This window comes from Mobula birostris, chromosome 4, assembly GCF_030028105.1.
Source record: "Mobula birostris isolate sMobBir1 chromosome 4, sMobBir1.hap1, whole genome shotgun sequence".
Lineage (NCBI taxonomy): Eukaryota > Metazoa > Chordata > Chondrichthyes > Myliobatiformes > Myliobatidae > Mobula > Mobula birostris.
In genome coordinates, this window is record NC_092373.1 from 137,456,586 (window position 1) to 137,468,766 (window position 12,181).

At 42.7% G+C, this 12,181-nt stretch overlaps 2 protein-coding genes across 3 annotated transcripts in view; one reads left to right on the forward strand and one right to left on the reverse strand.

Moving 5' to 3' along the window:
* Positions 1–11,964, forward strand: part of fgf2 (fibroblast growth factor 2) — a 178,228-nt gene extending 166,264 nt beyond the window's left edge. The window contains exon 4 of one of the 2 annotated variants that reach the window (XM_072256127.1): positions 11,417–11,964. In XM_072256127.1, the coding sequence (XP_072112228.1) occupies positions 11,417–11,545 (129 nt within the window). In that variant the 3' untranslated portion in view covers positions 11,546–11,964. The remainder of the gene's footprint in view (positions 1–11,416) is intronic. The other variant, XM_072256130.1, reaches the window with a different exon arrangement.
* The window catches only part of nudt6 (nudix (nucleoside diphosphate linked moiety X)-type motif 6), a 136,177-nt gene that overhangs the window by 71,388 nt on the left and 52,608 nt on the right, over positions 1–12,181 (reverse strand). The window lies entirely within an intron of this gene.

Here is a 12,181-nt window from a genome sequence, read left to right on the forward strand (position 1 = left end):
TGTACACAACTCCCACCAGCGTCTTCTGTCCCTTAGTGTTACGCAGCTCTCCCCATATCGATTCCACATGTTCCCGGCTTATGTCCTTCCTTTCTATTGCGTTAATCTCTTCTTTAACCAGCAACGCCACCCCACCTCCCCTTCCTTCATGTCTATCCCTCCTGAATATTGAATATCCCTGAACGTTGAGCTCCCATCCCTGGTCACCCTGGAGCCATGTCTCTGTGATCCCAACTATATCATAATCATTAATAACAATCTGCACTTTCAATTCATCCACCTTATTATGAATGCTCCTTGCATTGACACACAAAGCCTTCAGGCGCTCTTTTACAACTCTCTTAGCCCTTATACAATTATGCTGAAAAGTGGCCCTTTTTAATGCTTGCCCTGGATTTGTCGGCCTGCCACTTTTACTTTTCTCCATAGTACTTCTTGTTTCTACCCTCACTTTACTCCCCTCTGTCTCTCTGCACTGGTTCCCATCCCCCTGTAGTGAACTAACCTCCTCACGCCTAGCCTCTTTAATTTGATTCCCACCCCCCAACCATTCTAGTTTAAAGTCACCTCAGTAGCCCCCGCTAATCTCCCTGCCAGGAGATTTGGCATTTATATTGGCTTTGACTTCTCTTGTTAGCCTCGGTTGTGTCATCTTTCCTTTAGAACACTTCTTTCTTCCTCTTTGGGATGTATCTATCCTGAGTTGCTTCCAGAAATTCCAGCCATTGCTGCACTGCCATCATTCCTGCCAGTGCCCTTTTCCAATCAATTCTGGCCAGCTCCTCTCTCATGCCCTTGAGAAAGGGAAGGACATAATTCCCTTTACTCCACTGTAATACTAATATCTCTGACTTTAGCTTCTCTTTCTCAAATTTCAGGGTGAATTCGATCATATTATGATCATCTGCCCCTCAAGGTTCTCCTACCTTAAGATCTCTAATTAATTCAGGTTCATTGCACAATGCCCAATGCAGGATAGCTGATCATCTCATGGGCTCAACCATGAGCTGCTCTAAAAAGCCATTTTGTAGGCACTCTAGAAATCCCCTTCCTGTAATCCAGCTCCAACCTGATTTTCCCAATCTACCTGCATATTGAAATACCCCATGACTCTTGTAACATTGCCCTTTCAACATGTATTTTCTATCTCCCGTTATAATTTGTAGGCCATCTTCTGACCCTATGTCACCTCTTTCTAATGACCTGATTTCAGAATAACAGAACGATGCTGCCCTCTCTGCCTTCCTGCCTATCCTTTCAATACAATGTGTATCCTTGGAGATCAAGCTTCTAGCTATAATCTTTCAGCCTGATTCAGTGATGCCTACAACATCATGCCTGCCAATCTGAATCTGTGCTGCAAGTTTATCTACCTTATTCTGTTCACAGTGCACGTTCAGATACAACACCTTCAGTCCTATATTGACCCTTTTCAATTTTGTCACAGCATGCTCAAACCTTTTTTTTACCATGGTCTGCTCTTTATCAAATTATGGTATTGCTTTGCACTGTTGTAACTATATGTTATAATTATGTGGTTTTGTCTGTTTTAGTCTTGGTTTGTCCCGTTTTTCTTATGATATCATTCTGGAGGAACATTGTATCATTTTTAATGCATGCATTTCTAAATGACAATAAATGAGGACTGATTGTCCTCATAATCTAATCTAATCTAATCTAATTCTGTCTGAGGTTTTACCAACATCTGCCTCCACAACTTCTCCACTAACTGCTCTGGCAGTCTGGTTCCCAACCCCCTGCAACTCTATTTAAACCACACCGTGCAGCATGAGCAAACCTTCCCGTTAGGATATTAATCTCCTCCATTTCAGTTGCAGACTTTCTCTTCTGTACAGGTCCCACCTTCCCTGGGACAAAATCACAAAATCTTATGCCCCCCTCCCCACACCTACTCTTTCACCACGTGTTAAACTGTATAATCTTCCTGAGATCACAACCCTGGAGGTCCTGCTCTTTAACTTAGCACCTAATTCCCTGAACTCCCTATGCAGAACCTCGTCCCTCATCCTATCAATGTAATTTGTACCTTCATGAAACATGACTTCTAGCTGTTCACCCTCCCACTTAAGAATGCTGAGGACTTGATCTGAGCTATCTTGGACCCCAGGAGACCTTGGTCTCCTGGCACCCAGGAGACAACATAGCATCTGGGAATCTTGTTCTTGTCCTCAGAACCTCCTGTCCGTTCCCCTAACTAATGGATTCCCTATCACCACAGTGTTCTCCCCCCTTCCCTTCTGAGTCACTGAGGCAGACTCAGTCCCAGAGACCCAACCACTGTGACCTTCCTCTGTTAGGTCAACCCCTTGACAGTATCCAAAGTGATATACCAGTTGTTAAAGGGAATGGCCTCAGGGGTACTCTCTGCACTGGCTCCTTAACCCCTTTCCCCATCCTGACTGTAACCCAGTTTCCTGTGTCCTGCACCTTGGTGTCACTACCTCTTTATGTCCTATCTATCACCCCTTCAGCCTCCCGAATGATCCAGAGTTCATCCAGCTCCAGCTTCAGCTCTTTAATGAGGTTTGTTAGAAGCTGCAGCTGGATGCACTTCTCACAGTTGTAGTGGTATGGGACACTGGAGATCTCCCAGCCTTCCCACATCTCGCAAGAGGAGCATTGCACTATCCTGCTTGACATCTCTACTGTCCTACCTAAGCAGATACAAAGAAGGAAAAAACTTTAGTTTTTTTCTCCTTTGTTTTCTCTGAGTGAAGCCTCTCTTCACAGAAGCCTCAAAGATCTAAATGCTTAAGATCACCACTCAAGAGTACGTCCACTCAATCAATGGCCACTGTGACGATGGCAGCTGCGCTTGCCCCTGCCTTCCTTTAATTTGCTCTTACTAATCAATCCCAAACGCCAGTTGGTCACTGGTCAAAGATCTATTTCGCTGCCACGAACCGCTGCTGCCTTTTATCCTAGGGCAGTGGCTCTGATTGAAGCCCCCTCCTCTCGGAAATTCTGATGTCCGGATTGGCCACTGGTCAAAGCTCTATGACAGCATCAGAAAGGTAACCTCTCTTCCTAAATAAGAAAAGTTCTGATACATAATCCAGGACATGATGTAAAGGTATCCCTCCCTTCCTTTCTGAAACTCAACAAGCCTTACTGCTTGCAGAAGAACTCAGAAATGTTCCAGACTTCTTATGAAGATAATTGGATGAGGTTTATTGGGCAACATCAAATTTCCAGTATCTCTTCTCAAATTGTGATCAGAAAGTATATTCTAGAAGTGGTGAATTTCAGTGATGTTGTAACATTATATTTTTTTGAGTTTCCATGCAAAATATTCTCCTTGGGTTTAATGTCACTAGCTGCTACAAGGAAGTCCTTTAAAGATGTGGCACCTCTGGCAAAAACGATTGATCAGAAGGTCTGTGCAACTGCAAACTGGTTTATAAAAACATAACATACAAACACTGTACTTTCATACTGCAGCCCTTTGCTCTTGTATTTGTCCAAAGGATTTGGAATGCTGCATCTACAGTTTGCAAGATTTAGATTTCTACTAACACATTTCTTTGTATCTGGCCAAACTTTAAACTAATCAAGCAGAAGTAAAGCCCAGTCAGGAAGAAATAATCAAGTCTCCTGACAATCCAAGATATAAATCCTGTGTAGCTTCATAGATCAGCCTGAAGTAATGAGTTTTAATCCCATTAATTCATAAGTAGTTTAAGATAGATAAAAAAAATATTATTATGTACACTTTAGAACATTAAGTAGGGGACATATTCCAACCTCTTGAATTTACGTTTTGTAACATTAAACTGATTCAAATGAAGACACACGAGTCCGACAATAAGGGTGTAACTTAGTCTTTACTTTAAGCAAGGCATGCACGTATCACATGAAAGTGTGATGACATATGCAATTAACACAGTTTTACATATAACCCATAATTAATTATTTAAACAAACAAGAATGCTTAATCAAACAATATAGTGTACAAGATTACTCAAATAATATTGAAATATTAAATACACACTCCTCTCTGCTTAGCTATAAACTCCAACTCAATCGAGAATGCATCTCACCTATATACACAGTTTATTATATAATACAACTACTATATCCAGACATCCACAGCATAGTAAACTTTAAGTTGTCTCATTCAGGCCTAAAGATTTAATCATTGTGGAGATTTCTTACTCTTATGGAATAAGGTCTTTCCTGACAATGAGAATCCCTTTGATTGGCCAGTGAGACTTGTGGCTGTGAAGCAATCTCTGGTTCTGCGGCCTCCTCCGTGGTGGTTGTAGAAGTTGACTCTGGGACTGCAGGGAGCGGTTCTGACAGCTCTGAACACCATTCTTCTCCTTTTCGCTCTCTGGATCTACTTCAACCCCTTTCTTTTTCTTTCTAATGTTCCTTCTCTCTTTCACACTTTTCTCTTTCTCATTCACATTCTTTCTCCACCTCTTCCCTCCTTTTCCTTCTAGCTTGTGCATCTTGATCTTGCGAAGGTCCATTTAGTTCACTGGAGCATTCTCTTACTAATTCTTCTATTGGTCCCTTTACGATTTGATCTCACCTCTTTGTTTCCATATCACAACATCACCTGACAAATCCTCTGTTTCATGTCTACATTGACTCCCCTCTTTTTGGCCTTCCATTCGTCCAGCTGGGCTTTGGTCTTTGCATCTACTTTGACAAGCAGCTTTTTGTCTCTCACTTGAAGTTCATGCAATAACCTTAATGCACGCACAGTGCATTCTGGTGCTTTATACTTACAGAAGCCAAATGCATTCAACTTGCCTGAAGCCCCTTGAGCTCCCTTTCAGCTTAAAACCAAGCCGCATTTTGCAAGTAACTGCCTGATTAACATATCAGAAGCTTTCTCAGATATGTTGTCTAAAAAAACTGTAGTCAGACCACTGCTTTCATCCCTTTTATGCTTTCTCTGAGAAGCATGGTCCTTCCTTGGTCTGATATTTCCTCCTTTTCCTTCTAGTTTGTGAATCTTGATCCTGGGAAGATCCATTTAGTTTACTGGAGCAATCTCTTATTAATCCTTCTATTGGCCCTTTTACAATCTGATCTCTCCTCTTGGTTTTCACATCATAACATCACCTGACAAATCCCCTGTTTCGTATCTACATTGACTCCTTTCTCAGATATGTTTTCTACAAAAACTGTAGCCAGACCACTGCTTTCGTCCCTTTCATGGTTCCTCTGAGAAACATGGTCCTTCCTTGGTCCAATATTCCCTCCTTTTCCTTCTTCTAGTTTGTGCACCTTGATCCTGGGAATGTCCATTTATGCATGCCGACCAGAGGCACAGAGGTTGGCACCAATATCTGTTTGTCCTCTGTTGGGCAACATTTCATGGTGTTCAGCATGGAGACAGTTGTGGCATCATCCAGTATCCTTGCAGGGGATGTGGCAAATTTTGGATGCATTTCCAATCAAGTCGTACGAGTCTTAGCCAATCCTTCCCTCACAATGCTGGTCCTTCTATTTTTACCACATTCAAGCTCAATACAAGCTCATACAAGCTTATAATTCCAGTATAAGTTCTTAGTTCGATATCTGCAGACTTCATTTTGGTATCTTTAACATGCCGTTCAAATTCATTTCATGGAATGTCTGAAACAGCCAAGCCAATAGCTAATTCCATTTTGATTAATTTGCTGTTCACTTCTGGTGCAAGCCATATTGCTTGTCTATGACTAATTTTCACACTGTAAATCTCAAGGCTACACAGTCCTCTATCACTCTCATTATCAGAGCTTTCATCAACAGCATGCCGATTAGTGCTCGTTTTGAAACTGCAGCTTGAGCTTTTAATCTTTTTCTCTTTCCTCATTTATTTTTGTCTGCCCAACATACTCTTTGTATGTGACTTACTTTGTTGCATTTTCAGCAAGTTATGCCTTTAAATTTACATTTTTTAGATGTATATAAATCTCTGCCACAATGATAACGTAATTTCTTTAGTCAGGCTGTTTAGATGATACAATTTTGTCCACGTTCACTTTCATTCCTGACTGCAACTCAATTGCGTCTCAGTCTGCAGTTTCCATTGAAACGGTGATACCCACTGCTCTTTTAAATGTGAACTGTGCTTAAGTTAGCAACTGTTTCAGAATGCTTTCTTTTAGTGAGTGGGCCAGTGAAGGAGTGGAGCTTTGAGGCTTTGATGAAAAGAGGCGGAGGACAAGCTAGCTCGCAGTTAGTTTTTCAAAGTCTCCTGAGACGGTGATGTGCCTCTCATGTGAGATGTGGCAGTCTTAGGGGAACTCTCCTCTCCCGCAGAGTCACATCTGCCAGAAGTGCATACAGCTGGGTGATCTGGAAGACCGTGTAAGGAATCTGGAGCAGCAGCTGGATGACCTTCGACTCACAAGGGAGAATGAAGCAGTCATAGATGAGAGCTACAGGGAGGTAGTCACACCTAGGCTGTCGGAAGCAGGTTGTTGCGTGACAATCAGAGGGGGGAAAGCGAAGGTGAGCAGACAGGTAGTGCAGAGCACCCCTGTAGACATTCCCCTGAATAATAAGTTTACCGTCCTGGATACTGTTGGCAGGGACGACCAACCAGGTGTGAGCCACGGTGGCAGGGCCTCCGGCACTGAGTCTGACCCTGTGGTGCAGAAGAGTGGGATGGAGAAGAGGAGAGCTGTCGTCATTGGAGACTCTATAGTCAGGGGAGCAGACAGGAGATTTTGTGGACGTGAGAAGGACACCCGCATGGTTAGCAACCAGAAGTCATGATACATGTTGGGACCAACGACATAGGCAGGAAGAGGGATGAGGTCCTGAAGTGTGAGTTTTGGGAACTAATCAGAAGGCTGAAGAACAGGACCTCAAGGGTGGCATTCTCAGGATTGCTGCCAGTGCTACATGACAGTGATGGTAAGAATTGGAGGAGATGGCAGTTGAATGCGTGGCTGAGGAGTTGGTGCAGGGAGCAGGGTTTTAGATTTTTAGATCATTGGGATCTCTTCTGGGGAAGGTGGGACCTGTACAGATTGGATGGGTTGCACCTGAACTCGAGGGGGACCAATATCCTTGCAGGTAGGTTTGCTAGCATGGTTCGGGTGGGTTTAAACTAATTTGCGAGGGGGATGGGACCCAGAGCGATAGAGCAGTGAAAGAAGTGCATGGAGTAAAGCCAGATCTAACATACAGAGAGGCTTTGAGGAAAGAGAAGCAGAATAAATGGTGTAAAGGTAGTAAGGTAGAAGGGCTGAAGTGTGTGTACCTCAATGCAAGAAGCATCAGGAACAAAGGTGATGAACTGAGAGCTTGGATACATACATGGAATTATGATGTAGTGGCCATTACAGAGACTTGGCTGGCACCAGGGCAGGAATAGATTCTCAATATTCCTCGATTTCAGTGCTTTAAAAGGGATAGAGAGGGCGGAAAAGGGGGAGGAGGGGTGGCATTACGGGTCAGGGATACTATTACAGCTACAGAAAGGGTGGGTAATGTAGCAGGATCCTCTTTTGAGTCAATATGGGTGGAAGTCAGAAACAGGAAGGGAGCAGTTACTCTATTGGGGGTACCAGAACGAGGGGCCACAGTTTGAGGATAGAGGGGAAGCCTTTTAGGACCGAGATTAGGAAAAACTTCTTCACACAGAGAGTGGTGAATCTGTGGAATTCTCTGCCACAGGAAGCAGTTGAGGCCAGTTCATTGGCTATATTTAAGAGGGAGTTAGATATGGCCCTTGTGGCTACGGGGGTCAGGGGGTCAGGGGGTATGGAGGGAAGGCTGGGGCGGGGTTCTGAGTTGGATGATCAGCCATGATCATAATAAATGGCGGTGCAGGCTCGAAGGGCCGAATGGCCTACTCCTGCACCTATTTTCTATGTTTCTATTCCATAGGCCCCCTGGTAGCAGCAGAGATACAGAGGAGCAGATTGGGAGGCAGATTTTGGAAAGGTGCAAAAATAACAGGGTTGTTATCATGGGTGACTTTAACTTCCCTAATATTGATTGGCACCTGATTAGTTCCAAGGGTTTAGATGGGGCAGAGTTTGTTAAGTGTGTCCAGGACGGATTCCTGTCACAGTATGTGGACAGGCCAACTAGGGGGAATGCCATACTAGATCTAGTACTAGGTAATGAACCGGGTCAGGTCACAGATCTCTCAGTGGGTGAGCATCTGGGGGACAGTAACCACCACTGCCTGGCCTTTAGCATTATCATGGAAAAGGACAGAATCAGAGAGGACAGGAAAATTTTTAATTGGGGAAAGGCAAATTATGAAGCTATAAGGCTAGAACTTGCAGGTGTGAATTGGGATGATGTTTTTGCAGGGAAATGTACTATGGACATGTGGTCGATGTTTAGAGATCTCTTGCGGGATGTTAGGGATAAATTTGTCCTGGTGAGGAAGATAAAGAATGGTAGGGTGAAGGGACCATGGGTGACAAGTGAGGTGGAAAATCTAGTCAGGTGGAAGAAGGCAGCATACATGAGGTTTAGGAAGCAAGGATCAGATGGGTCTATTGAGGAATATAGGGAAGCAAGAAAGGAGCTTAAGAAGGGGCTGAGAAGAGCAAGGAGGAGGAATGAGAAGGCCTTGGCGAGTAGGGTAAAGGAAAACTCCAAGGCATTCTTCAATTATGTGAAGAAAAAAAGGATGACAGGAGTGAAAGTAGGACCGATTAGAGGTAAAGGTGGGAAGATGTGCCTGGAGGCTGTGGAAGTGAGCGAAGTCCTCAATGAATACTTCTCTTCGGTATCCACCAATGAGAGGGAACTTGATGATGGTGGGGACAATATGAGTGAGGTTGATGTTCTTGAGCATGTTGATATTAAGGGAGAGGAGGTGTTGGAGTTGTTAAAATACATTAGGACAGATAAGTCCCCGGGGCCTGATGGAATATTCCCCAGGCTGCTCCACGAGGCGAGAGAAGAGACTGCTGAGCCTCTGGCTAGGATCTTTACGTCCTCGTTGTCCACGGGAATGGTACCAGAGGATTGGAGGGAGGCGAATGTTATCCCCTTGTTCAAAAAAGGTAGTAGGGATAGTCCAGGTAATTATAGACCAGTGAGCCTTACGTCTGTGGTGGGAAAGCTGTTGGAAAAGATTCTTAGAGATAGGATCTATAGGCACTTAGAGAATCACGGTCTGATCAGGGACAGTCAGCATGGCTTTGTGAAGGGCAGATCGTGTCTAACAAGCCTGATAGAGTTCTTTGAGGAGGTGACCAGGCAGATAGATGAGGGTAGTGCAGTGGATGTGATCTATGTGGATTTTAGTAAGGCATTTGGCAAGCTCCACATGGTAGGCTTATTCAGAAAGTTAGAAGGCATAGGATCCAGGGAAGTTTGGCTAGGTGGATTCAGAATTGGCTTGCCTGCAGAAGGCAGAAGGTCGTGGTGGAGGGAGTACATTCGGATTGGAGGATTGTGACTAGTGGTGTCCCACAAGGATCTGTTCTGGGACCTCTACTTTTCGTGATTTTTATTAACAACCTGGATGTGGGGGTAGAAGGGTGGGTTGGCAAGTTGGTGGTGTTGTAGATAGTGTAGAGGATTGTCAAAAATTGCAGAGAGACATTGATAGGATGCAGGAGTGGGCTGAGAAGTGGCAGATGGAGTTCAACTCAGAGAAGTGTGAGGTGGTACACTTTGGAAGGACAAACTCCAAGGGAGAGTACAAAGTAAATGGCAGGATACTTGGCAGTGTGGATGAGCAGAGGGATCTCGGGGTACATGTCCACAGATCCCTGAAAGTTGCCTCACAGGTGGATAGGGTAGTTAAGAAAGCTTATGGGGTATTGGCTTTCTTAAGTCGAGGGATAGAGTTTAAGAGTCGCGATGTAATGATGCAGTTCTATAAAACTCTGGTTAGGCCACACCTGGAGTACTGTGTCCAGTTCTGGTCACCTCACTATAGGAAGGATGTGGAAGCATTGGAAAGGGTACAGAGGAGATGTACCAGGATGCTGCCTGGTTTAGAGAGTATGCATTATGATCAGAGATTAAGGGAGCTAGGGCTTTACTCTTTGGAGAGAAGGAGGATGAGAGGAGGCATGATAGAGGTGTACAAGATAATAAGGGGAATAGATAGAGTGGATAGCCAGCGCCTCTTCCCCAGGGCACCACTGCTCAATACAAGAGGACATGGATTTAAGGTAAGGGGTGGGAAGTTCAAGGGGGATATTAGAGGAAGGTTTTTTACTCAGAGAGTGGTTGGTGCGTGGAATGCACTGCCTGAGTCAGTGGTGGAGGCAGATACACTAGTGAAATTTAAGAGACTACTAGACAGGTATATGGAGGAATTTAAGGTGGGGGCTTATATGGGAGGCAGGGTTTGAGGGTCGGCACAACATTGTGGGCCGAAGAGCCTGTACTGTGCTGCACTATTCTTTGTTCTATGTTTAAGATTACACAAAACTATTATCTCTCAGTGTATCACTATGCCTATTGTCGAACTGACAATGCTCAGGCTATCCTTCAATTCAGCCATGTGTGCTGAGATAGACTCCCCTTCTTTTTGATTCCATTCATAAAACCTAAAGTGTTATGTAATCAACAAAGGCTTTGGTTCTAAATGTTTTTGCATTACTTTTACAATTGCAGCAAAGCTAACTTCTGATGGTCTGGTTGGAGCAGTCAAACTTCGAAGCAAACAGTATGCCTTTAAACCTAACGAATTCAGCAAAATTGGTTCTTGCTTCTCATTGGCTTTTTCATACTGTACCAGTAGCTCAGTATACATGAGCCAGTTACCTGTTGTGTAATCAAACTGGTCAATCTTTTCAATGTAGCCAGCCATTTCTGATTTTTTAATGATTATTATCACCCAGTACTCATTCTTTCTGAATCCCAAATGTTTCCATTTATGGCCTTTGATTAAACTCGATCAGGTCTTTCCGTCCGAAGAACACATGCTTTTTGTAACTCGACCATTCCTCACTGCATTTTTTAAAAATTTCGAACATGTACTTAACAGGTCAGTAACTGTGTTGGGTTTGATTTAAAAATACCTCGTCGCCAAAGTTATGTTTTGTAACTTCAAAATAATAAACTAATTCAAATGAAGACACAGGAGTCTGAAAGTGCAGTGTAACTTCTAGTTTACTTTTGGAGAGGTGCACATATGTCATTTAGTAGTGTAATGATGTATGCAATTAATGTATTTTTACATATAACCCAGAATTAATTAAGTGACCAAGAATGCTTAATCAAACTATATATACTCAGATATTATTGAAATATTAAATACACAATTTGCATGGTACTTTCTACCCTTCTCCAAAGTTACAGATAAAGATTAGCTTTATTTGTCACATGTGCACACAGAGAAATACATCATTTGTGTTAATGACAAACACAGTCTGATGCTGAGCTGGGGACACAAGTGTCGCAATGTTTCTGGCACAAACATAGCATGCCCACAACTTATTAACCCATATTTCTTTGGCAGGTGAGAGGAAACCAGAGCACCCGGAGAAAACCCACACAAGTCATGGGGAGAACATATAAACAAACACCTTACAGACAGCAGCAGGATTTGAAGCCCCATCACTGGTGTTGTAAACTATTACACTATTAGACAAGAAAACTGCAAATACAATATGTAATTATTATTTAAGATAAAGTGTAGTTCCATCCAGCACCAGTACAAATACTGTATCTTCCAATTTGAATATCTAATTTTTGAGTTAAGCATTTCAACTTTCCCCATTGGGGCGTTAAAAATTGTTAGTATTTTAAAATAAAGCAAGGGGTTGTTAGGTTATGGAAAAAATGTTAAACTAATAAATATCCATTCATTAATTCAGCTTGGCATTAATATTAAAGAACAGGAGAGATCTTGACAGGAAATAATATTGAAAAGCCAGTTGTCATTTTTTTTAATGCAACATAGTGTAATTCATATTTAGATATGCAAAGGTCAACTTTTCTAAGATGTACAGAATATTACTCATTTTCCTTCAGACACAAGACTTGGTTTATTTTCTTTTCTTGCAATTAAAAACATGATGTATTTTAAATAAGCCTGTATATTAATTATTTATTTTGTAATATGTACATACTGTCATTTGGGAATGTTATGCAATATTAATATAATCACAACATTCCACGTTGCTGACATTTGTTTTCAAATGGAATATTTAGCTCAGTAGTTAAGTCAAAATATGCTTCGTTTATGTTGACTGAACTGCTGCCAAATTACATAGGTAACGCA